At 40.8% G+C, this 27039-nt stretch overlaps 1 protein-coding gene across 2 annotated transcripts; it reads left to right on the plus strand.

Moving 5' to 3' along the window:
- Positions 1-1653: 1653 nt before the first annotated feature.
- On the plus strand, positions 1654-27039 carry Isoc1 (isochorismatase domain containing 1). 2 transcript variants are annotated; one of them, XM_090340124.1, is made up of 6 exons: positions 1654-2047; positions 11062-11181; positions 11286-11489; positions 12927-13043; positions 17384-17491; positions 26460-27039. In XM_090340124.1, exons 1-6 carry the CDS (start codon positions 1739-1741, stop codon positions 26493-26495), a joined length of 894 nt encoding a protein of 297 aa, XP_090196250.1. In that variant the 5' UTR covers positions 1654-1738; the 3' UTR covers positions 26496-27039. The 2 variants fall into 2 exon arrangements, with proteins under 2 accessions (XP_090196250.1, XP_090196249.1); XM_090340123.1 differs by lacking the exon at positions 26460-27039 and having other exon boundaries at positions 1657-2047; positions 17384-18692.

Consider the following 27039-nt stretch of genomic DNA (forward strand, 5'->3'; position numbering starts at 1 on the left):
AGAATAACCACTTTTGGAACTAAAAAGGGAAAAATCTATAAATAAGTTTATTTTTTTGTTCTAAAGTTTGAGGGTTCGAAGAATTGACTTTGATGTAAAGAATGCTTTTGATTATTACAAAGTTGCAGAAATTTTTCCTCTCAATTTCAATTTTTTGGTTATTTTGAACTATATGTGAAAATTAGAATTAAAGCCTAATAAATTAATAAAATTATGTACTGAAACTTACAAAAAAAAGTTATCACTGAGGACCAGGAGTGTGGCCTAGAGGTAGAGTGTTTGTCTAGCATGAATGAAGCTCTGGGTTCAATTCCTGGGTATCACATATACAGAAAAAGCTAGAAGTGGTGCTGTAGTTTAAGTGGTAGAGGGCTAGTGTCAGGCAAAAACTGTCCAAGGACAGTGCCCAGGCCCTGAGTTCAAGCCCCAGGACTAACACACACAAAAAGGTCTTACTTTTGCTGGGTGCTAGTAGCTCAAGCTGTAATCTTAGCTTCTCAGGAAAATGAGATCTCAGGAAGGAAAGTCCATGCGACTCTTATCTCCTATTAACCAGAAAGAAAAAGTCAGAAGTGAAGCTATGGCTCAAGTAGTGCAGGGGTAACCTTGAGAGATAAAGCTAAAGGACAGTACCCAGGCCTTGAATTCAAGTCCCAGTACTGCACCGCTCCCACACACATATAGAGAGGTATTAGTTTGTCAGAAGAGAGCATCTCTAATTCTCAAATCCCACTTTTAATGCTATCCTCCTAGGATCTGACAGTATAGGAAACTTGGTCATTGAATTCTATGCTTTTCTAATTCCAGTTAATTATCATGATTTACAGCATCCAGACTTAGCAGCAGGTCATGTTTTTCACTCATTGAAAAACTGAAAATCTATTGAATAGAAAGTTTTCGGTTTCTCGCCATGAGAAAGTCCAAGGACAGTGCTCAGGCCCTGAGCTCAAGCCCATGACTGGCAAAAAAAAAAAAAAAAGAAAGAAAGAAAGTTTTCGGTTTAAGATCTTTTTGTATTTTGCAGTTCAGTTTCAAGTCCTTCCAGAAACTAAATTGAAATAATGGAAGGCCAGAGACTGCAAATCCATCATTGTAAATACTGAGCTGCGTGGGACTGAAAGAGAAATCATGAAATTTCCCACCATCCAGACTGGTCTTCCACGTGAGTCTGTCCCACGGGCTGGCACCCTCGGGGCTAACAGGTAACTCAACCCGGGGACTACCCTGGCGACCTACATCCTCCAAGACAGTCCGACCGCCTGTCAACCTCGCAGTCATGGGCGGGAGAGACAGCGGGCAAGGGAGGCGGGGACGCGGTCGCGGGCCACCTGGAGCCGGGGGAAGGAAGAAGAACGCCGGCAGAGCGCAGATCGCAGGTCTGGCCCGGCCGGCTCCGGTGCGCTCCGGTGGCCGTCCGGGAGGCGGCGAGCGTGTGATTGGAGGGGGAGGACGGCCGGCGCGCGCTCTTTCCGGGCTCGCGCGCACCCGGGGCCTCACCCACCGCCCACCCCGCCCGCCTCCGCCCCCGCCGGGGCGGGGAGCGCTCGCGAGCCGAGGCCTCCGGGACCGCCCCTCCGCCGGGGCGCGCCGGCGGGCGGGCTGCTGGCGGAGGCGGGGCGCGGCAGCCGGGTGATTCGGCGGGGCGAGGCGCTCGGCGGGGCGCGGCGGCGGCAGCGGGCGGGCGGTGTCTGCGCCCCGGCGGCCTCGGCGCTCGCACACACGCGCGCAGCGAAGGAATATGGCGGCGCTGGAACCGGGCGTCCCGGTGCTCGCCAACAGCGGCGGCGGGGGCGCGGGGACGCCGTCGGGCCCGGTCCCGGTGCTCTTCTGCTTCTCGGTCTTCGCTCGGCCCTCCTCGGTGCCGCACGGGGCGGGCTACGAGCTGCTGATCCAGAAGTTCCTCAGTCTGTACGGAGACCAGATCGACATGCACCGCAAATTCGTGGTGCAGCTCTTCGCCGAGGAGTGGGGCCAGTACGTGGACCTGCCCAAGGGCTTCGCCGTGAGCGAGCGCTGCAAGCTGCGCCTCGTGCCGCTGCAGATCCAGGTGGGTCCGCGCCGGAGCCCGGGCCCCGCGGCCCCGTGGCTCCGCCCTCGCCCCGCGCGCGCTCCTCAGGTGCCGCCACCCGCGCGCCCCGTGCGCCCGACCCGGCGACCGGGGCCGGGATGCGAGAATCCGCCTGCCCCGCGGTGACGGCCCCCGTGGGTCCCCGGCCCGGGCGGGGGGCGTGGGCCTCCCGGCGGCCGCGCGTGTGCGGTCCTCGGCCGCGTGCGCTCGCCCGGCGCGCCGGCCCCCTGCGTCTCCAAATGGCCGTGCGGACCGCGCCTGGTCTGTATTTTGACGGGTGATGCGGAACCAGAGAGAAGAGAAGGCGGGGAGCGCCGGTTTCCGTGTTGGTTCCCCCAGAGTTGGCGTTCACCCGTTAGGAAAAATCGCGAACTTCGCAGACCCTTTCCTTCTCCTCTTCCCGGCTCTCGGATCCGTGGGCTTGCGCGTTCCTTAACCTTGAGTGCCAGATTCCTTGCCACTGTTCAACAGCTGAGTCTGGATTGCCTTTCCGTAGCCTTTGATCCCAGTGGAAGGTGTTGGATCCTGCACTGCACCTACCTCGTAAATACCCAACTTAAGCTAGATCTTGAATTTCTAGACCAGGCTGGCTGACAAGTTAAACTTGAGGATTATTGAAATCTGTTATTGTTATGTTGTTAGTGCACTAATACTAGGTAAGTCATTCTCTGTGAGGTCAGAGGATTCTCCTAAGAAGCCATATTTTTGAAAGAAAAGAATATAAGGTGTAGTTAAGCCACGACGCCATCTGCATTTTTTTTTCTTTAGCTGTGAAATTGCTAATACAAATTTTGGGAAGCCCAAATTCAAATGTAGGGATTTGAGATTTGCAGGGATTTTAAGTCAAGCGCCATTTTCTTTTTCCTTTTATTGCTTCTTCCTCCTCCCCCCCCCCTTTTTCTGCATTACTAGGGTTTAAATTCAGGGCCTCTTCCACTTGAGTCATGCTCCAATCCCCAAGTGCCATTTTCTGCGGATCATTCTCTAGATTTTATCATCCTGGTTGCAGGCCGAAAGGGCAGTGTTTCCTTTCACCCCACCACTTTTGCCAGAGTCTTCTAGAAGAGGTTATTTAACCTGGATAAAGTTAGGTTCAGAGGACAGTGTCCATAGGATTCCACTGTCCTCCGAAAGAGCCCAAAGTGTAGTGTGATCTGATACCTCAGGATTTCCCTTGAAGCCTACATAGAAAATCACAGTCTTTGGTGTTAAGATTCCCTGTGTGTTTACTTTTAAATTTCGAGACTCTCCCTTACTGGGTGCTGCCCTTGAACTTACTTCCTTTCTGCCTCACCCTCCAGCTTGCTGGATTATAAAAATGAAGGCAGGAGTCTTCATTTTTATGTCTTCGTGTGTTCTCGTGGCTGACATCACTCTGCAGCTTAACCCTGTCTGTCTATTTAGATTACTGCTGCCAAAAACTCCATGTTGGATGCATTTTGACAAATCCATTTACAAAAGTCAGTGTCCAGATTCTGAGGTCTGGAACTCTTCTGAAGATGCAGAGTTTGCAAAGCACTTCCTGATATCTTTGGAAGAAATCCATGGGCCCCTCCCCCCCAAGTCAGTGCTATGTTAAATTAGCTCCTCTCATCCTAAGTTTTTTTTCCCCAAGGTAAGATTTTGAAATTTTCAAGCCCTCACAACTCAAACACTATGAAAGTTAACAATGTAAATGTATATGCCTGAACTGTCTTAGATGTAATTTAAAATGCAATAAAAAAAAAACTCAGATTGTGTATAGCTTTTGTTTTATGTACAATCAGTTTTTGTAGTTATTTAAAAGAACATCCATAACAATAGCATTGTTTTTTTTCATTCACTAAGAACTGTTATTTTTTGCATTATATGGCCAGCCAGGTATTATTAAGCCCATCAGTTATATATTTATTTCAAACCCCAGTGTTACTAGGGTTTGAGCCTGAGGCCTCCAGCCTGTTTTGCTTTTAGGTTCCTTTTCTGGTGAGAGTCTCCTGCCTTTTTGATCTGAGATTGGTCTTGGAGCACAATTCTCCTACCTGTGTCTTACAGGTGTGAACAACTTCGTCAGGTCTGTATATGTTTATATCTTTGACATATGTAAAAATACCTTCACATTATCTTGTTTTATTAATCATAAGGCTTTGAGTATTTGAGTTAGGTTCCTCTCCTAGTATAAAATAGATAATATAAAGGAATATGTTACATAGATACATATACCAAGTTCCACATATACCTTTTGATAACTTTTTATGTTTATGTGAGCTCTCTCTTGCTTTCTCTCTTTCTCTCTTGTTCTCTCTCTCTTTCACACACACACACACACACACACACACACACACACACACACACACACACACACACACATACACACACACACGGGGATCTACTCCCAGAAGAGACAGTATTTCTTTTTTATGACTACTGTGTTTTCTGGAACCCATCTGTGTAACTCCAGTGACATATTATGGTTAGAAGAGATGCTGGGTTCATTCTGCACACATTTCACTGGCACTTTTAAGCTGTACATGGCACAGAGGATGCAGACCTGGATTCAGTTCTTGTCCCTTACCTTGTCATCTTAACTCACTTCCTGGAAGAACAAAGCATTGAGAGGCAGAGGTTAGAAAGCAGCTCCATGTGAGACAGCTAGCAGCTCATCCCGGTGGTAGCCTTCCTGTTTTCTCATTCTTCCTCTCTTTCTTTCTTATTTATTTCTTTTGGTTAATGAGAATGCTAAACAATCTGGAAAACAGCTCATAAACTTGAGCTTTTATCTGTTCATCTGTCTTGATGCTGCTCTTTTTATTTTTCCAGTCCTGGGGCTTGAACTCAGGGCCTGAGCACTGTCTTTGGGCTTTCTCAAGGCTAGAGTTCTACTACTTGAGCTACAGCACCACTTCTGGCTCTTCCTATGCATGTGATACCAAGGAATTGAACCCAGGTCTTCATGCATGCTAAGCAAGCACTCTACCAGTAGGCCAAACTCCTGGCCTAATGCTGCTCTTCTTTAAAAAAAAAAATACATCAATAAACGCCTGTCACTCAGAAAGACTCAAAGCAGCCATTTGGAGAAATGAAGGTATTGGGTGCAGAGGTCCCTCTTCAAAGCAGTAAAAGGAGCTTGCCATAGGTAGTTTTGGGCTTAAATAGTGTGATGTGTTATTTGTCCAAAATGTAGGCCCTGAAACCTCTCAGCCCAATCTCTCATACAGTTATATGGGATGTGCTCTTATTTTGTAGGGGTCTGAGTCTGCCTTTATGCTTACTGTGACTTCTGTGGCTGTTGACCTTTTTTTGAAACACTGCATGTGGGGTTGGTGGTGATAACCTCCTCTCCCATGGATCTTTTCCTTAAATATTCTGTGACAATTACTGTTACTAACATTGCAGGTAGCTGAAGACATAACTCATGTTTCATGCATGGTTTGTGTGTCTGCAGCAGCTACATCAGCTGCTTGAAGTCTGATGGATTTAGAGGCATAAGAGGGAATATAAGTGAGAGGATTATATAGTGAAGATTTATTTAGGTCATTTTATGAGACTTATACATCTTTACTTTTTCAAAAGCCATTTTCCAAGTTTTAGCTAGTGGAAACACTGAACCCCGAAAACTCCTGTAAATCAGAAGACATTCCAACACAAGTGTATTTTTTTTCCCCTGTCTTTGACCTGGGAAGACTTTACCTAAGCAAAATATAGAAGGCAAAGGCTGGTGTGGGAAGAACTTCCGGCTAGAGGCTGCTTCTGTAGGAGAAGGGAAGGCATTGGAAGCTCTGAATGGGCAGGAGATAAGACCTTCCCTGAGGAGGTTGTTTTGACCTTTTCTTGGGCTGGTTAGTTGAGAAGGGATTTGGAATGAGCTTTCATGGTTTTGAAAGTTTTTTAAAACTGGGCTCAGACACTTTACAACTAGGAGAGAAGAGCCAGAGCTCATGGTCTAAAGGGAGGAACAGTAGAGCTTGAAAAGGTCTTGATTCTGCCTTAGACTTCCTGGGTTGTGATAACATGACCTTTGCTTTAGAATCTTGGCAGTTAAGGCTCGGAAAGCAGGGTGGAGAAACAGGAAGCGCACATCTGGAGATAGGGTATTCAGCCACTGAGAAGCTGGATCCCCAGGGATAGTATGGTTGCCAGCCTGCCTGTTGGTTTGATTCTGGTAGGGGTCACTTAAAATCTAACATTCCAGGATGATGCACCAATCATTGTCTGTCTTTGTTCCTTGGGAATATATTAGAGGTTACCTATAAATAAACTGTCTGAGCAGGGAAGCTATGGCCTGCATCTTTTTTTTCCTTTTGTTTAGTTAGGCAAGGAGAATTCTCATATAGATTTAAATGTCACTGTGTTCCTAAGCTCTGTCCAGCTTCATCTTCCTTCCTGTCAGCAGCCTAAGCTTACACTCTGTAGTGGGGTAGAAGCAGCTGACTTCTCTTGAAGAGTTAGCTCAGATATTAACCGGCAGACTAAGGAGGAGCATTAGGCCTGTAACACCAGTGTTTGCAGTAAATGAATGGATTATGAAAGTTAGTGGAATATTCTCCTAGGGGCCAGATGAAATTGAAAGGCCCAAAAAAGATTTGGCTAGGACCAAATCATATAAATGGTGACTCCTTTGGCCCACATCTGGAAATCCACTTTATGAATCACTTTTCTAATTCTGCTGGATGTTACCCTAAGTTTATGCAGTATTGGGAGGAGGTGTGTGTGTGTGTGTGTGTGTACATGCTTGTGTCACATCAATCCTCAAGGAATATTAGTAAATAATATTTAACCTCGTTAGAGAGTTTTTTTTTTATTAAAACACAAGGTGCTAAGTGTAGAGTGTAGTGTTTCATAGGATATCATGACAGCCTAACTTTCTTATTGATCAGTTATAGCTAATGTAGTTTGTTTAGTCATTGAAATAGCCCTGTGAAGCACAGGTACTGTTTTACAGGGAAGGGAATTGCATTTAGAAATGTTAAGTTCACGTAACTAAGATGAGTGAATTTGATATCTGGGCTCAGATTCTGATGCTCAGTCCGTGCTGCATAGGGAATCCTTGTGGAGAGGGGTAGTTTAAATGAATTGGTGCTGAAGCAAGGCCTTCCTGTAGCTGTGGTGATCAGATTGGAAGCTTTGTGGATTGAAATTCTGATATTGGGGCCGGGAGTTTGGCCTAGTGGTTAAAGTGCTTGCCTAGCATGCACAAAGACCCGGGTTCGATTCCTTGATACCACATACATAGACAAAAGCCAGAAATGGTGCTGAGGCTCAAGTGGTAGAGTGCTAGCCTTGAGAAAGTCCAAGGACAGTGCTCAGGCCCTGAGCTCAAGCCCAGGACTGGCAAAAAAAAAAAAAAAAAGAAATTCTGATATCCTAGAACTTCATCAAACTCCCTTTTGAGCAGTTATGCCTATCTTGTGACAATCAGATTGGAGGTGGGGGAGCACACATTTATACTTTCAAACTTGAGGTATCCCTAAGCATAATTGATGATATACTTGCAGTTTGTGAGAGAGCTGTTCCAAGAAAATATTTTTAATTCTATTTTATCAGAGTGATATATGATGGGGTTACAGTTACATTCATAAGGTAGTGAGTACATTACTTCTTGAACACTGTTACCCCTTCCCATGCTTTTCTCCCACTTTCCTTCCCCCTCTAAGAAAATATTTAAGCTGCAGAAACCCACTAGTAGTTCTGGAGACCAAAGTCTGAGATCAAGGTATATGCAGGTTTTGTTTCCTCAGAGGATCATGAGGCAAAATCTGTTTCTTGTTTCTCTCTAGCTTGTGGTTATTGATGGTGTTTGACATTCCTTGGCTTGTGACACACCCCCCCATCTTCTTCTTTCATTTTAATAAGGCATTCTTGATATATATGTGTGTATCTCTCTGTGTCTCTGAGCTTTCTATAAAGACAATGGTCACATAATTTTAACCTTAACTTTATGCCAGTATGGTATCTGCAGTGATGTTATTTCCACCCAAGGTCATTTTATTAGATACTAGGATATAGGATGTTAATGTATGAATTTTGGGGAACACCATTTCTACATGGTGACAATTTCCTGGCGTTTAATTTTGTGGAGAGTGAGAACTGCTCCAGAATATGTCATTTAGTTAGACCAGCTTCTTTGTATCTTCCTGAGTAAGGGACAGATTCATTTTTATATTAGCAGTCATCTTTGGAAAATGGCCAGAGCACATGAGTTATAAAGAAAGTGAATATAGTTAGTTAACTAGTGGCTGGAACTTGCATTCCTAGTTACTTGGGCAGCTGAGACAGGGAAGATTCCTAATCATTCTGGAGAACAACGTCTCAGAATTTATCTCATTAGAAAAAGCTTGGCAAAACCAGTCATCCTAGCTATAGCAAGAAGCCTGAAATAGGTGGGTGACCGTGTAGGTATATACCGGGACAGTAAGGAAGACACTTTCTCAAAAGTGTAGCACAATAATAAATAGCTGCAAACGTGGTAAACAAAATACCTACCAATCAGGGAGCCATCCATTCAGACCCTAATTTCAGGACTGGGGGAAAAAAAGGAAGGGAAAGAAAAGGAAGAAAAAGAAAGTTAAATATTTTCAAGGTAGTAGTAATAGTAAACGCCTTGGGGAAGAAAAGCCTATGAAATATGAAATTAAAGGTCAAATCAAAATTATGAAAATAGTAAAAAATTTATACTTGAGTTTGATCTCAAACTTTGAGGAAACTATTACATGTGCTATCAGCCTTTTCTTTTAAATGTAAGTATATTTAAATGCAGTGTTTATGCATATGTATATGAAAATATATAGCATAGCACATGAGAGCATGAATATATATGCACCAGTATTTTTATATGTGATTCATGTTTCTGAAATGTACATTGGCTAGTCATTACATTACCATACTTTTACTTGGACAGTAGTTGGTCAAATCTGCTTTTGCTGTGGCAGGGTCCATTTTCTCAAAGTTACTGTCAATATTTCCAGTTACTTAATAGATTTCAATTTAAGGAGAATTCATGGATCAAAGGAAGAAGTTCAGATTTTTTAATAAAGTTGTAAATTGTTACAGCAGCCTATTGGAATTCAAGTGAACTTGAGGTGCTTTGGTAGAATCCTACTTTCAAGGTTTGATGTTTTCCTCATAGGTAGATTAGGAGTTGTGAGATTTTTTTTTTTAGGTTCTTCCTAAGTGTTAGGTAAAGTTACTCTCCTCCCTTTATACTTTTTTCTTCTGCTAATTACCAAAGCAGCCATGTTTTAAGGAGTACAGAGAATGTCTATAGAAGATAGAACATGTTTGAAACTGTCCCTGCATAAAAACATAGCTTGCCACTGTATTCTCTACAGTTTCCTTCTATATTTACTCAGAGATTATACATGAGGACTTCCTAGACCAGAAAGGTTTTGTAGGGTATTGAGGATTTTAGGGTTGTGTTTTCCAACTTCAGTCCAGGTCTGGTAGGACATAAACTGTTATGGTGATCTGCCTAGCTAGCTAACGCCAAGTACAAGGAAGCATCAAGTTACAGGCAGAGCCACAACTCTGAATAATTACTCAGAGGTTCTGGCTAGATAAGAATTTATTCCTTTAAGTTTGCTAACAGTATCTTGACCATTCTGAGTAGCTAGGATTTCTAATATCCGTTGATGCCTGGCTCGGACCACTTTTTAGGGCTGTATACAGAAATAGGCAATGCAGTTCATATGTGAGAACTGGAGTTCTGGTATACCTGTCAATGTATGGCGACTGACACATTTGTGTAACTGGTAAGAATGTAACTTGGTGGCAAGTGGAATGACAGGCTTGAATGAATTGTATTACGGCACTTTCAAACGGGCCAGTTTCAGGTAAACCATGTTGTATAATGTGCCCTAGTCACATTGGGAATGGCTATACCCATGGGTCAAAGAGAACACGTAGATCTAAGCCAAGCCTTAATGTTTGCTGGGAATTTTAAATGCATTGCTGTAAGTACTGATTGGTTAAATAATACCCTAATCATACGAGAACTGATTTTCTTGGCTGTGCTTTTATATGTAGATCAGTTAATGCTTTGGAAAATTATCAAAATGGAGGCATAACTCTTGCACTAGAAAATGAAGTGAGGAAACAGCCAATGCTAGAATGAATAATCAAAGGTGCTTGAGTGTACATTTTGTCAGTACAGAGTGTTAGCATGAGATGACTCACTAAACACTGGATTGTACCTGGTTAATAGCATACATAAGGCCAAGTCAGTAACAGCTAGAGAATAAAGCACTCCAGTCTCTCAGACCAGAGCACCAAGAACATCAAGTATGAACTGATGAAAACAGCCACCACAGTCAGGATCAAAGGCTTGGTTCCATGGTTCATTTAATTCATATAGGAATGCTTTACACAAGCCTCTCACATACAGAGAGCAAGACAGAGTCCAAAGCAGTGCTGAGTAAAGCCACCACTATGTAAATGAGACACAGACTCCTTAAGAAAATTATTAACAATTGTTCATCTGTGGGTGGCTTTGAGAGTTACAAAACAGGATGATTAGCAGGATGTTTTAAGAGATGAGTAGGTATTAGGTCCTTCATAGAGCTTTCTGCAAGGTGGCCAGAATTTATAGGAATCCTTATAGATACTTATACATTTTTATAAATCCTGGTAAGTTCTTATATTCAGTAGTCATTTTTGCTTTTTGGTAGATCCCTATTGGGCTCAAATAGGCAAAGTACAGCAAGTAACCAGAAGGTTAGAGAATTAAAGCCCAACTTCCCTTTTAATTCATGGATTTTTCTTGATAGTGATAAATAATAAAGATGTCATTCTGAATGTGTTAAAAATTATTCCTGTATTTGTTGATCCTTGATTTTACTTTAATCTCCATGACTAAAGGCGCAAGGGAAGAGAATATCGGTGGGTTTTTTTTCCTGTAATTCAGATAATTTCTTTCAGTAATAGTTATAGAAACTGACTTACTGGGTCAAGCGGTAGGAACAGAGGAAGTAAATGTCCTGATATAACAATGTCTAATTCCCTGTGTCTTCTGGTTTCCTCAGCTCACTACCCTGGGAAATCTTACACCTTCAAGCACTGTGTTTTTTTGCTGTGATATGCAGGAAAGGTTTAGACCCGCCATCAAGTATTTTGGGGATATTATCAGCGTGGGACAAAGACTGGTATGCTTGGTTATTTATTTGTTCCAATTTGCTGTGCACTATACATATCATATATGTATTTATCTATATTAGTAATTGTTCTTTATCTGCTTATTTTTTTTCAGTTGCAAGGGGCCCGGATTTTAGGAATTCCAGTTATTGTAACAGAGCAGTACCCCAAAGGTCTTGGAAGCACTGTTCAAGAAATTGACTTAACAGGTGTAAAACTGGTGCTGCCAAAGACCAAGTTTTCAATGGTGTTACCAGAAGTAGAGGCAGCATTAGCAGAGATTCCTGGAGTCAGAAGTGTTGTATTATTTGGAGTAGAGGTAAGTACTTACTCCTTTATGTTTTGGGCATATTGCTACTTACGGAAAATTTGGTGTTTTCAGAATGTGGTTTTGTATATAGAATGCCAGGCGTGTATGTAGATAAGTAATTATGATGGCTACCATTGTTAGTGTTTATGAGTTGCATGGTACTGATGTAAATACTTTATAGATATCAACTCAATGAATCCTCACAAAAACCCTATAAGCTGAGTATCCAGAGTCCCCAATGTTATAGATGAATGAATTAGAATACTAATGTAGCTTGCTCAAGATCAGACAGCTAGTAAGCAACTGAGCTGGATTTGAACTTACCCTAACTGATTTTTATGAATTAAATTATTTTGGAACATATTATCATCATTAAAGGAATTTTTATTTATGTTTCATAAGACTTCACTTTGGTTACAGGTTTCTTCTAGGAGAACTCTAGAGATCATATAATTTATTATTCATCAAGTATGAGTTATATCCACAAAACATTTAAAGCTAATTGTGCTCATTTCAACAGATTCATTATTTATTTCTCATCTGTGAGCAGTCCTCCAGCACTAGTTGTGATGAGATGTGTCAGTTGGTAATTCTCCAGAGCTCTTTTGACACCTGAAGATAAAGTTGCCATTGTAGTATCATTGAAATCTGCTTTTGTTGGTTGTATAATTCAGCTATCATTGGAGTGTGTTTATACTTTATATTCCTTACTAACAACGTATTACAAGTTAGTATTTACAAAGAGGGAGTCAGAATAATTAATTATTAGTATAATAGCACTGCATTATTAACTCAGTATTATTATACTGAATGTCCACCAATTCCTGATTTTAGATGAACAAAGCTTTCAATGCTGACTTAAAACCAAGTCACTTATCTAATTAGAAGCAAAAGTGAATGTGAAACAAGTTATTAGATTTGTAGTGATCTTTCTGCTTTTTTATGTTATATATTTATAAAGTACTTGGAGTTTACCAGGCATTTACATATGATTTTTTGTTTGCCTGTGTGGTAAGTTGTTCTAGCTTGGCCTACTGTGAATATTGGGTACCTTGTATCTTTCCCACATTATACTACTTTACACTCATTTTTTGTGTGTGGTGGGTAATAGAATTCATGCAGAAACAACCCCAACTCAGTGGGCAGCTATATAAAGGTCATTCAGAGGGCATAGACTGAAATCATTATAAAATTTCATAAGACCCTTTAAAATGTGTTTAAAAAAAAAAACCTGAAGAACATGGGTATAATCAAATCCTGATTTCCAGATGCATAAACCAAAGCTAGAGAAGCTGATTTGCACTCCAGGTCAGCTAGCTCACAGGAGGCAAGTCAGGCTGTGGAGACAGCTGTTGGATTTGCAGTATTCTCTCTGCCTCATCCTGTTGTACATTTGTGAAATACCTACCCCATGAACTTACATGCGATTGTTCACCTTCCTGTAAGACTCATGTGTGCATCCAGCAAACGGCTCTGGAGCTGGTCGGCCGAGGAATAGAGGTTCATATTGTGGCCGATGCCACGTCTTCAAGGAGCATGATGGACAGAATGTTTGCTCTTGAGGTAAGCGTCCTGCTTGAGCACAGCCATTTAACAAGCAAAAGAAACTTTACAGTATTGAATATTCTTCACAGTAATGAGAAGCTTACTTTTTCTGTTTCTTGATCTGCAAATGTCAGACTCATCCATTTCTAGAGACATTTGTGTCCTGAACAACCATCAAGGCCTCACCACATTTCCGATTTTTGTATTTCCTTTCCTTCTTAAAGCTAGATTTCTAGTTGTACACATTTTGTTGTAACTTTACTCTAAAAACATATAGATTAAGACTTTTTTTTTTTTAGGAAGCCTACTCTGAACTGTTTGAAAATTTGCAAAGTAGAAAGTTCATTTGGGTTTACGATCTAGCCAAAAACTACAGCAGAACAGGCATAAGCCTGGTTCAGCTTTCTGTCAGATTTAAGCAGACCTGAATTTCTGAGATGACTGTGTACATCACTCAGGCAGTGTTTCATCACCCCAGAGCTGGAGCATCACAGTGTCCCACTGAGCCTGATCCTCTGTGATTCATTCTCAATATGACCTGAGCACTTGCCCTTCCAAGACTGTTGGAACTACCATAGAATCCCAGGAAACTCACTCCAGTGTATTCAGATGTCTCTAGCTTTCATATTTAATGCTAGTTCTGTAATAAATTTAGAATAATGCATGTTGATTTAATGGATGAGTTGTTTATGCTTATTGAGAATGAGAAATAGACTTTTTATTTTAGTGTCTCCATTGTTCCATGTACAAACTGGCTATAAGCTGTGCTCTGTGCTCTGTCAGATTGCTAAATCAGCTCTGTACTTTGAAGTGTTCCCCAAAATGTTAAGGATGAGCAGATACAAAAGAAGAGGCTGAGCAGAAGAAAGAGAAGCATAAGGAAGAAGAAGCATAAAGGCAGTATGGAGGGCTGATGGGGAAATAGACCTTAGCTGGGACAGCCATTGTTTCCAGAACTAGAATTTTAAAGCATCTGTTAGTCCTTTAGCAGTGAAGCTCCACACTGGATATTCAAGTCAAAATTGTTTTGTTAAACTACTTTAAGTCCATTAGGATTGTTAGATTGGCTGAAAACTTATTTTTGTGTTTGGGGCCCAGACACTTAATACTTTTCAGAGAAGTAAAACCTTATACTACAAACAAAGCTTCCCTTGCCTGCAAAGCAAGGTCTTTTCCTCTACAGTCATATATTTCTTAGATGTGACTTTTTTGTGCCATTTATCACAGGAAGTTTTGACTGTTAGCAGTTCATTCTGCCAGAAGACTCGATTAAAAACAGCTAATTACCACCCAGACCTCATTCTTTTTCAGTGATTTTTAAGAGTCCAAACAGTGGGACAGTAATGTGATTTTGAGTGTCCATGGACAAGTCAGGTGACCTCCATTCTAATATCTCATTGGTCAAGTGGAAATAATGGTCACTCTGGTATAGAGTTAGGGAGAGGATCACACATGTTCCAGCAGCATAGAAGGCCCAGCACAGTAATCACTCAAATGCTGGCTGCCACTTTTTTTCTTTTTTATTGTTGTTATTTGCTGTTGTTTTCATAAGTTTAGTCTTATTGTTGTTGTTATTTGCTGTTGTTTTCATAAGTTTAGTCTTTGTTTCCATTTTACTTTTTTTTTTTTTTTTGCTACTCCTGGGGCCTGAACTCAGGACCTGGGCACTGTCCCTGAGCCTCTTGTGCTCAAGGCTAGCACTCTACCATTTGAGCCACAGCACTACTTCCTGCTTTTTCTGTGTATATGGTACCAAGGAATTGAACTTAGGGCTTTGTGCATGCTAGGCAAACACTCTACTACTAGGCCACACTCCCGTCCCCCCTTTTTACTTTTTTTCACTTAAATTATCCTTAAGTAGTTGTATAAAAGGGTTATCAGAAATAATTAATATTTAAACTCCTAAGACCAGAAGGAACTAGTCCTGAGAGGTCCCAAGAGGGAGAAGGAACAAGTATTCATGTTTGTTAAATACTAAAGAGCTAGAACTTGAGCCACGTCTCCACTTCTGGCTCTTTGGTGATTAATTGGAGATGAGAGTCTCAAAAGACTTCCATGTCCCATTTAGCTTCAAAACACTATCCTCAGATCTCAGTCTCCTGAGTAGCTAGGACCGCAGGCGTGAGCCACCAGCACCTGGTTTAATTCTTTTTTAATACCTGGCTTTGGCCAGGTATGGTCAGGTGGCAGGCAGGAACCTGCCAAGCAGGAAAATGGCTACTGTTCTCTGGGCAGGGTAGATACCATGCAAAGAGAGCCTATTCTAAAAGCTGTGTTTTGCTGGGCCATTCCTTCCCCTAACAGGTTTCATGGCTAGATTATTTTGGAAGCTAATCCATATTGGCTACATCTCAAACTTGGAGCTAATTAATATTGTGTGAGTCAGCTTGCCTAGACTGTTTCTGAATGTGGGAATCCTAGCCTGCCCTGTGACCTGCCTGTCAGCGTCCCTGAAAACTGTTGGGGTAAATGGATGAGGCCCTGATCATGAGAGCAGTAGAAAAAAGTCACATGCTCTGGACAAACTTTTATTTAGGTCCCAATTTTTCTTCCTCAGTCCTTGGAGGGTTTTTTCCCCTTTCTGCTTCATTAAGAAACTGCAAAGATGAGTGAGAATTAAATATTGCTGATGTGTCACACTGTATAAAGCACTTTTGTAGGTACATAAATTCTCTTGATTCTGAGTTAGGCTGAATCCTAACTCATTGGGAAGAAGAGAGAAGACAGGCTAGGACAGAACAGGTGGCTGGCAGTTTACATTAAGTGCACATCCAGAGCTTCTTTCACTCACCTGGATTCCCTCCCTGCCTTTCTACCTGAAGTAAGCACATCAGGTTTTGACCTGTGATCTGGATCACATGGTAGAGTGTCTGTTTGGCAAGCACAAGCCCCGAGTTCAAACCCCAGTACCACCAAGAAAACCTAGAACAATGACAACTAAAAGTTTGCCCTCTTTTCCCCCAGGGTTTTTTTTTTTTTTCCTAACAAATAAATATAAGCTATGGAATTCCCTTCTCTTCTTTTGTCTTGTCTTCTCTTGTCTTACCTTCTCTTTTCCTCTTTCCTTCTACCTTCCTTATCCCTATCAGATTTTCTGTTCCTTATTCTCTTCACTCTCCTCATGCCATCTTGAGATTTCCTAGCTACTATGATTGAACTGGAACAGCTTGGCAAAGACATTATTTGGCTTTTCACAGCCTTAAAGTTTATGTTCTTGTTGAGTGATTTGGAACATTTGTGAGGTGGTGGCTCCATTTAAACCAGAGCATGCTCTTAAACTCCACATCAGGCACCTTTCTTGTCCTGCCTGTCATTATTAGACAGGGGAACTCGTGACATAGAAAAGGCTCATATGCTATATGTCAGACGTTACAGGCAGACAAAAAAAAAAAAAATTAAGAGGGCCGGAAGTTTGGCCTAGTGGTAAAGTGCTTACCTAGCATGCATAAAGACACAGGTTCGATTCCTCAGTACCACATACATAGCAAAAAGCCAGAAGTGGTGCTATGGCTCGAGTAGTAGGGCAGTGCCCAGGCCCTGAGTTCAAGGCCCAGGACTGGCAAAAAATAAATAAATAAAATAAATGAGAATCCTCATTCTAGAAGTTGGAGGGGTAGCTTAGGTGGTAGAGAGCCAAAATCATCAGATACCAGAAGAAAAGAAAAAGAATCTTCATTTTAATTTATACAGTAGTTTTATGTAATGGGGTGATAAATTAGCAGTGAAATATCCTAGATAGTTATAATTGTACCTGTACCAGATTCTTTTGAATAAATAGATAGCAGATGCGAAGGATGCAAGATATAATGCTAATATGCATTATCTCTTACAATTCTGTTAACACAGCATGGGGAAAATGTGGCCAGAGATACCTTTTTTTTTTTTAATCTCAGGTCTAGAAGTAAAATCACTTGAGATCTATACATTTAGAAATTGAAAGCACCTCTCCTTTAAATGGGTGAATGAGCTGGAGACCACAGATCTTTTACATAGTAGTTAGGAAACAGCAGCAACAAGAAGTACACAAATTCCATGATGGGGATACAGCAAACACCATTCTCCTCTCTTGCCTCCTCATCACAGTCATTAGTCTTGACTGCCCTTCTGTCCACTGCAGCCCATAGCCCCCGGCTGCCTGCTTTCTTTCTACTGGTTCTAGTCCATTTGACTAGTATTGAGAGAAACCAAATGAGGTGATAATGTAGCTAACCCTTAACAAATTCCCCCAGCACTGAATTTGGTGATCTGGGGACCATGGTTGTTTATTGTTTCTTGGCACACATTCACCAATTTTAAATGGTGTTTATTCTCTTGCTCACTTCTTGGTTGTCTGTATTTGTTTATCTTTTCTTGTACAGCGTCTTGCCAGAACTGGAATCATTGTGACCACGAGCGAGGCTGTTCTGCTACAGCTGGTGGCTGACAAAGACCACCCAAAATTCAAGGAAATTCAGAATCTAATTAAGGCAAGTGCTCCTGAGTCTGGTCTGCTTTCCAAAGTGTAGGAGGATATTGGAGGGCTGGGATTCTACCCACCGTCGGTGACAGTACTGAGCCAGACAAGCACTTATCTCTACTAGAATTAACATAAGTCAAAAATGGCTCCTTTATTGCAGCTCTTTAGTAATCCCTTCCTGGCTAGATCATTTGGGTACAGCATTTAGTGACCAGTGTCAAAGGCTTCAGGTGCTGCTTACCTTCTTTTACTTAATGGGCTTTTATTATTTAAAACAATTACATTGGAGGTGCCTGTTTTGTCTATACCGTACACACTGACTGTACCTTCAGAACGTGCACAATCTGATAAAGTTTTCCTAAATTGTGTACTTCAAAGAAAAATATATCTACCAATGATCATTTGACTTTTATATCATTGTAAGCTAATGTTAATATAGATTCGATGAAGTAGAAACTTTACAGGTTGATTAAGAGTATTATACAGGAAATAGGAACAGGACCGTGAACCCTGTTCCTGCTTGTCTCACATTGTTGTTGAGTTACTTATTCTGTGAGTTGCATTGATCTAACCATATCAAATTATGTTAAATGATTACATATCTTTCTTGATTATATTGATTTTCTTACTCTGGTCTGCATCCCTAACTCTCTATTACCAGTTTTGTTTGTGTGTACTTTAGCTGGCTTTCTTTGACCTGAAAAAATTCATGAAGTTGTGATTCTTTTTATTTTATCTGTAAGTAGTTGTGCAAAGAGATTTCAGTTCAATGTATAAGTTTATAAGTACCACTGTACTTATAAACTTGATCAATGTCATCCCTTTCTGCTGCTTATTAATTCTTTAAAAATATATAGAAACGTAACGCTATTTGGTTCCTCCTTCAGTGGAGAACTGTAGCTAAATGTTTTTACAATAATTTGAACTACATCTGTTGGATAGCACAAGATTTAGCAGCGAGATAAAAGCTGGATGAAAACATGTAGTTTCAAAAGGTTTTGTTTCATATTTCTCCAACTTACCCTTTAAATATTACTGTCTATGCAACAAGCATCAGTAATGTTTTGGTAGTACTAATTTTGTGGTCATTGTCACTCGTCAATAAATTTATTTTCATTAATACTTAAGAGTGTTTTAAAACTTTTTTTAAATACTGTGTGAACTGTGGAACATTTCTGTCTTTTATATTAAAGTAATTAAAGATTAAAAAACAGTGTGTGAATGAAATTATTTTGTCTTCCCACAAGATGGATTTATTAGTTTCTAGTGCAGGGATTCTCATACATACTCAAAGGTAATAAAAATTTGACATTCACACTTTTAACTCATGGGAATTATCAAAGAAGGAAACTTTTGCAGGTAGAGACTAATGGATTTTGGTGAAGAGAGTGTGGAACAGCATTATAAATGAGTTTTTTTGTTTTTCCTTTTTTTTTTTGTCTAAGGTAACTAATAGCAATCTTCCATTCTCTTAGTTGATATGGTAAATAGCTTTTCCAGACACTTAGCAGAATTAGTAGTTTCTCCACATTCTAAACTCATCTTTAATAAATTTAATCTAGTGGTTCCCAAACTTTTATATCAATGCATGTTATCTGGAGTCCTTGTTAAGATAATGCATTAAAAGAGAGAGAGAGAGAGAGAGAGAGGGAAGAGAGAGAGACAGGCAGCCCCCAGAGCTGCTCAGAAGGACCTCCCTTAGAGAAGGAAAATTTTAAAATTTAACCCATAGACAGCTGCTTCCTTCAATGACACCTAGGCCTCTCCCATGTCAGTGATGAAACAAGGCAGTACACCTTCTTTTTTTAAGTGTTGATCATTAGTGCAGAGTAGACTGGCAAAGATTTTAGTTCTAAAATTTCTGACTTCATTTTATAGACAGGAATAGTGACACCCAGAGATAAATGATGTTTCCAAAGTTTGCAGAAGATGAAAACAGATGACTTAACTCTGGTCCTATAATTTCTTCCATTAATTGATAGTGCTAAAGGAGAAGAACAATCAAAATGCACAGAAAGGAATGCATATTAAATCCTCCTACACTGTAATATTTTGATTAACAAAGCTACCGGGATATATATTGTTGGCTTTCCGTAGCCATGATCTTTAATCTTGTTTCTTTCTGGATGTTTTCTCTGAAGCACATCTTTCTAACTCGCTTTTGGGAATGACTGACAACATAAAAAAAAATCACTTTCGCTATCAAATAACTATAAATCAAAGTTCTCCTGTCATTAAATTAGTTAGTGCTTCATTAACTCTGTATGAAACTGAGTTGTTGGCTTTTCAACTCTTGTTTACAAACAAGCACCGGGAGCCAGTTGCTCACATCTATAATCCTCGCTACTCAGGAGGCTGAGATCTGAAGATCACATGTTCAAAGCCAATCCTAGGCAAGAAAGTCTCTGAGACTCTTAGCTGCAATTAACCATCAGAGTGGCACTGTGGCTCAGAGTGGTAGAGCCCAGGGACATCATCCAGGCACAGAATTCAAGCCCCATAACTGACAAAAAGTAATTTAAAAAATCATGAAATGAATTGTAATGAGATATGGGAGTTACTCAGGTATATGATAGAGATGGAGTTTTACATTTCCAGGAACTAACTTTTCGACTTTATGATTAGAAAAAAGTATGCTGTATGTTTATACTTTTGTAGTGTTCCTTTAACTAATTGTGGCTGAACAGCAGCCATCTTAGAACATCTAATGAAGAAATTTGCTGACACTAGAGTTCAAATGTTCTTAACCCACAAGTATATCAGATGACTATGCTAATTCACTTCAGAGTTGTAATGATTTCACAATGTATATTTCTATCAGACTATTAAGCATATTCAGTTTTTACCTATCTGTGACATGCTGAAACACATCAGCATTTCATTGAGCATTCATATGTTTCTTGTTGGGTTTTTTGTTTGTTTGCTTGTTTTGCCAGTCCTGGGCTTGAAGTCAGGGCCAGGGCACTGTCCTTTGGCTTTCTCAAGACTAAGGCTCTACCACTTGAGCCACAGCACCATTTTCGATTTTTTCTGTGTATGTGGTACTGAGGAATCGAACCCAGGGATTTGTGCATGCTAGGCAAGTACTCTTATCAGTAGGCCACACTCCAGACCCCACTGACAGTCTTTGACTTACATAAATAACCTATTTGTTCCTATGGAAGAAATGATCCTCTTGTTTTGCCTGTTGCACGGGCCATAGAAGGATACTTCTCCATCAGCAAGCCACTGTCATAGGCAGCAGGGAAGCAGGGACCCATGTTGGATAGACATAAATCTGTATTTACATCTTAGAGCGTAGACTCAGAGTATCCCTGAGACTCTCAATAGGAACAAAGTCTAGCTGGCACCTTGACTTCCTCTAAGACTGCAGCTAAAATGATAGCCATGTCATTAACATCTGACCTGCAGAACCATGAGGTAAAAAATGTGTGTTTAATAATTTGTTAACCAGAACTAGAAAACTAATATACTCCTGGGCTTGTGCGTGGTGGTGGTTGTTTTTTTCTTTTTTTGGTTTTTTTAATTTAGCAGTCATTCTGCTTGGAGATAGCTGTTCTCCTAAATACAGATGAATTCAGGTGGATATTACAGGGTCTCAGAGTTGGTAATAAAATATTTTCTCCAATATTACCATCCATTTTGAAATTTTTATTAAAGAACTGGGCTTGATAATTTTAAACTTTTAGTAGTATAATAGCACATCTGTTGTTAAAAGAGCAAAGAATGCCTACTCCCCACACCTTCCTTATTTTTCTTTGGGAGAAGAAACCAGTCAGTGTTTCTTTTCTGCATAGATCCATACCAGACCTCTAAATAAGATGCCTATATAAGGCTTTATTTAACATTTTAGACCATGTGTATTCTCCCTGGAAGGTGAAAGTTTAGAATACTGTCATTTCATTCCATCTCTGCTTTACAGCTCCTTCTTCCATGGTGAAAATTTTTTTGCTTCTCCTGATAGTGATGAGGTAGAATCTGTCTTGCTCTTTGTAGATCATCGGTAGTCCCAGGTCTGTAAAGCTTCTGTCCCTATGCCAGGCTCCTCGCTGCTGTCTTTAAGGTCCTTCTCAAGTCCTGGATTCACAGGATCAAGGAACTGTAAGCACGGGTGCATCTTGACTCCAGAACAGTAAAAGGCAGAGAAACCTCCACAAAGAAGAATGCAAGTAGCCACTGAGCTGTGCAAAACTAAAATTCTGTGTAAATGAACTCTGTCTCTAGCCCCACCACTGTCCTGATGACAGAAAACAGCTGGATATATTTCAGGTTCAGGTTCCACAGGCTTGTTTGCTGTCTGAAAAGTTTGGTTTTATTCCCATGTGCCCATCCTCCACAGGCTTCTGGTTACTGCTGGTTTGTTATAATTGAATAAGAGAGCCCCTTGGTTCCCAACTTCCCTGTTTTCATAACTCACTCCTCCCTTCCTTCCTTCCTTCCTCCCTCCCTCTCTCTCTCCCTCCCCTCCCCTCCTCTCCCTCCCTCCCTCCCTCCCTCCCTCCCTCCCTCCCTCCCTCCCTTCCTCTCTCTCTCTCTCTCTCTCTCTCTCTCTCTCTCTCTCTCTCTCTCTCTCTCTCTCTCTCTCTCTCTCTCTCTCTCTCCCTCTCTCCCTCCCTCTCCCTCTCCCTCTCCCTCTCCCTCTCCCTCTCCCTCTCCCTCTCCCTCTCTCTCTCCCTCTCTCTTTCCCTCTCTCTTTCCCTTTCTTTCACCAGTCCTGGGGCTTGAACTCAGGGCCTGAGCACTGTCCTTGGGCTTTCTCAAGGCTAGGGCTCAGCACCACTTCCAGCTCTTTCTGTGTATGTAGTTCCAAGGAATCAAACCCAGGGCATCATGCATGCTAGGCAAGCATATACCACCAGGCTACTCTCCCGGTCCCTCTGTTCTTAACCATTTAAACTCTTGGCTTTTTCTCATGCACATTTAAACGTAGACGCTTCCAGAGGGAGTCAGGCAGGTATAGAGAGGAGGCTGTGTTCGTGAAGTTGCTCATCTCTGCTAGGTCATCTTTGCTGGGGATCCTATAGCACTTGAAGCACAGATCCTCTCAGGCTCACCTACATTAGCAGTAGTTTCATTTAATCCTCTCTCCCTAAGTGCCTGTCAGAAGCTGTCTGTTGGGAGTTTAACAAGAAAAGCAAGGACAGTGAGAGAAGGGGGAACAAGGAGGGAAAGAGGTAATAATTGCAAGAAAGTGGGAAGTCTGTATTTTCAGGGCACATCATTAAGAAGGGCAGGCTGGAATTCTGATAGTGGTTAATACTGGAGTCAGTATGTCGAATTTTGGGGAGAACCTCAATTCTGCTGGGGTTTTTTTTTACACCTGATTGAATGAGGCCCACCTAGATCATCAAGGATCATAATTATTTTAAATTGTCTAGTTATGAACTTTAGTCACATCTACAAAATTCCTATACAATAACACCTGGATTAGTATTCTAATGGCTGGGGATTTAGAGCTGAGCCAAGGTGACAGATAAAGCTGACCCTCAAAGGAATTACTCTGCAGCAACCACTACCTGAGAGATTATTGCCTTAGACTCTTTGAGCTGCTAGAACAAAGCACTATAAATGGGTGGCTTAGACACAACAGAAATGCATTGCTTACAGTAATGGATGCTAAAAAGTCCAATATCCCACGAGACTCATTGCAGTTCTGGTTCAACAGCAGGCAGCTCTCTGGAGCCTCTCCTATAAGGGCACACCTCCATTCATGATGGGCCCCATGTTATAGACACATCTCAGCATCCCCAGCACCAATATTCTCATGTCTGCAGATACCCAACATAGGAATTTGGGGAAAGACAAAACTAGTAGGACTATGGCAAGCATTTTGACAGAAAAACAGCTCTGTACTTTGTAATCACATTCTTCTGCAAACATCTTCCACATATGACATGTTTGTTTGTATAGCTTTTATCCAACCAAAGTGGTAGCTTTGCTCTCTTTTTTTCCCCCTTCTGGTTGTTATTATTATATAGGTATACAAAGGATTTCAATTCAGTTAGTCGTTTTGTGTGTACAACACATCCTGATAAGTGTGACCCTTTACCATGTTCTCACCTTCCCACCCAACCCACACACCCCCTCAATGTTCCTGGTTCTATTTTCACATCTCTTCATGGAGTATTAAGAGGACATTCGCTTCTTCTGTCCACTTGTTTGCTCCTCTTCACTTGACCACCAGCTTCCTGGAATTCATTTTCTTAAACTGCAAATTACTCGTTCAAAGGAATTGCACACTATTGGAATCCATCCCTATTGTACCATATTTTAGTTAAAATGTTTGGGTACAGTAATGAAGGCCTTATATGTAAACTGAATAGATTATTTTTTTAATATTTTTATTGTAATTAATAAAAGGGTTACATGATATTTGTCAGGTAGAAGGTGCATTAATTCACATACATTGATACCCTTTCACATGTCTGGGTCCCCATTACCCTCCCCCAGCCCCCCTCTTGGTTTTCCCCCCTTCTGAATAGATTATTAATCCATAGTGAGACTATAAAATTGAAGGCCAGTGGCTGGGAGTTTGGCCTAGTGATAGAATGCTTGCCTAGCATGCTTGAAGACCCGGGTTCGATTCCTTGGTACCATATATATAGAAAAACGCTGAAAATGGTTCTGTGGTTCAAGTTGTAGAGCACTAGCCTTGAGGAAAACCCAAGGACAGTGCTCGGCCCTGAGTTCAAGCCCCACAACTGGCAAAAAAATTGAAGCAGAATATTACTAACACTTGTATTCAATAAAAGTGTCAATTATCTTGAAAAAAGATGTGATACTTTACAGTGATTTGAGTATAGGTACTTTTACACATTCTAAAATTGAGTTGAAGGAAAATGCTGAAAAAATAGATTATGCTAAATATACACAGAAGTTTTAAATAAATATATCCTTTATCATTAAAAAAATACTTGGATATGCATGTGTATTACTCTGTAGACATTTATGTATTCCTTATAATTTAAATATAACTTCCACATATGAAAGAAAACATGCATCTTTTGTTTCTCTGGGACTGACTTCACAACATAATTTTTTCTAAGTCCATCTGTTTCCCTACAAATGACTATTCTTCCTGAAGGATGAATAAAATTAGACATACACACACACACATGTACACACACATTTTTTCTTGTTGCCCTCTGATTATGATAGACTATACCCCCTCCATCCTTCCTCCCTGTCTGTTTTACTGATTCTATTACATATTGCTGCAGAACACATTACACATGGTTTTGTGAGGCAGAACTTGACATGGGCTTTTCCTCCTGTTCCATATCACCTCTCCCTACTAACTTGAGAGTGTGCAGTGGGTGGTTGGCTGGGTCTGGAAAGTCAAAGCTAACTACCTTATGTGCCTGGAGCTGTGGAAGATGGGACAGCCAGCTCTTCTCCCTCTGGCCTTGTACCAGGGTTTCCTCCCGTAGTCTGTCCTGTCCAGAACTGGTTTCTCCGTATGGTGTCTCGGAGCTCCAGAAGATGGAAGCAAAGCCCATCTTAAGGATGAAACCGAGATCTAGGGTGACACCCTTTTCTGTGCCACAGTGGCTGACATGGCTGCAGATTCCAGGAAATCAATGCAACCCCCAGATTTTGATGCAAATGTAGAACCACATGTTTTGCATACTGCTCTTCATGTATAATATTCCTCCCTATCTCGTATTGTTTGAGGCACATTCCAGTGAGATTGCTGTTTCTGGGCCATCTGCGCACACACCTGCCTCAGGATCTGGAACTTGACATCTTTGCTGTAGGTCTCTGTCTTTCAGAGGCCCATGGGCTGACTTTTTTCATACTTTCAACCTAATATCATGTCAGTGAGAATCTTATACACATACCCAATTTACAATGACTGTCTCCCCTTTACTACATACATAATTCTGTTTTATTTTTTCCTTACCCTTTAGTAATATCTAACACTTTTAAGTAAATGTCTATCTTTCCCATGTAAGTTCCCTGTAGAAGGGATCTTTGTATGCTTTGGTCTTTGTTGAGTATGTATCCTCAGTTCCTAGAACTTGAACTTATCATGATTGTTAAATAAAACAGTTATTTTTAGTGAATGAACTATTAGCTTGCTGGCAAGGGCATAAGTTTTATTTCACACCAAAAAAATGCAATTTTAAATAGTCTGTCTCCTAAATACAATTCTTTTTTAGTAACAGAGTATTTAATTATGGTTTTCCTCTAAATATCCAATAGGTCATAGAAAGAAAAAGAAAACTTTTCTTTCACACATTATATCTTAATAGTGGAAAGATAACATTTCCAATTCTTTATATTTTCTCCCTTCAAATATTAGGTTCTCATTCTAGTCAGACTTGAAAAGTTGACAAAGCTTTGACATTCTTTATTTTTTGATAGCTAAGCATATGCAGTTGTTTGTAAGACCATCTACCATGCACTCATGGAATTATTGGCACAAAGAAGAAAAATGAGCCAGGTTCCAGAATGATGCCTGTAATGATTAGGTATTCAGGAGACTGAGATCTGAGGATCAAGGTTAGAAGCTAGCCTAGGTTTCCATATGGCACTTACCTTTGATTAGCCACCAAAAAGCCCTAAGTGGAGAAGTGGCTGAAGTGGTAGAGTGCTAGCCTTGAGCAAAAATATTCAGGGACAGCACATAAGCCCTGAGTTCAAGCATATACACATGTACGTACACGCATGTGCACACACACACACATACACACACACACCAAGGAAAACATGAAACAAATTGGCACCTGAGTGTACTAACATAGCTATTTTGATGCCTTGATTATGATCATTCTGTAACAATGAAGAAAAGGAAGAAGGCAACAGAAAGCAGGATGCCACCAGGAGAATAAAATGAGCCTGTCTCCTACATCTCAATGAATTACCAACTTGTTCGCAAGTCTGGAGGGGAAGAATATATGCCTTGTAGCCTATTTGATTAATAATATAGCATTTTCGTGGTAACATTAGCTTTTTGTCTGTATTTTCTATTGCAGAAAATAGCCAACTTCCAGCACACCTCTCATCTCTGAAGTTTTGTTGCTTGATATAATTGTTAGTTGTGCAGTGCATTTTACTGCACAACTCTGAAAGTCACTTGGCTTCAGATTTGTTCATTGTTCTCACAGCTGCTTCCTTGTGTCATTTGTTCCTCCCACTGCAGACAGTCAGTGCAAGAAATGAGAAACGAGGTGATGTGTCTCAGAACCTATAGTTAAACTTATAAGCACCCATTGCTAATGTATATTGAGTGCTGGCAGCTTTGAATTGAGCTTCTGGAAAATGCATATTGTGCTTTTAAAATAGCCTATCCTGGTAACTCCAACAACTCATGTGGAATGCCTTGTAAATGTAGGTGTTGGAAAACTGGACTTTTTAAAATAAAAATGAAGAGCTGAGAAAGAATACAGGAAACATGAATAAAGTGTGAATTTATGGCTTTATTACTCACGATTCACATTCTAGCATCTTTAGTTGCCTTATTTGTATGACAATAAGTAAGTGCTTTATCCTTTTGGAAAATTTGGGCAAATCTAATATGCTTCATCCTTTGGATTCAGTAGTTAATTCCTTAGA

The sequence above is a fragment of the Megascapheus bottae genome, chromosome 10 (genome assembly GCF_031878675.1).
Source record: "Megascapheus bottae isolate mThoBot1 chromosome 10, mThoBot2.hap1, whole genome shotgun sequence".
Classification (NCBI taxonomy): Eukaryota; Metazoa; Chordata; class Mammalia; order Rodentia; family Geomyidae; genus Megascapheus; species Megascapheus bottae.

Bases quoted from the DNA above. Each gene is read 5' to 3' on its own strand.
- Isoc1 (XM_090340123.1), top strand. From the start codon at position 1,739: ATGGCGGCGCTGGAACCGGGCGTCCCGGTGCTCGCCAACAGCGGCGGC. The intron at 2,048-11,061 runs GTGGGTCCGCGC...TGGTTTCCTCAG, and splicing joins TCGTGCCGCTGCAGATCCAG to CTCACTACCCTGGGAAATCT. The intron at 11,182-11,285 runs GTATGCTTGGTT...ATTTTTTTTCAG, and splicing joins TCAGCGTGGGACAAAGACTG to TTGCAAGGGGCCCGGATTTT.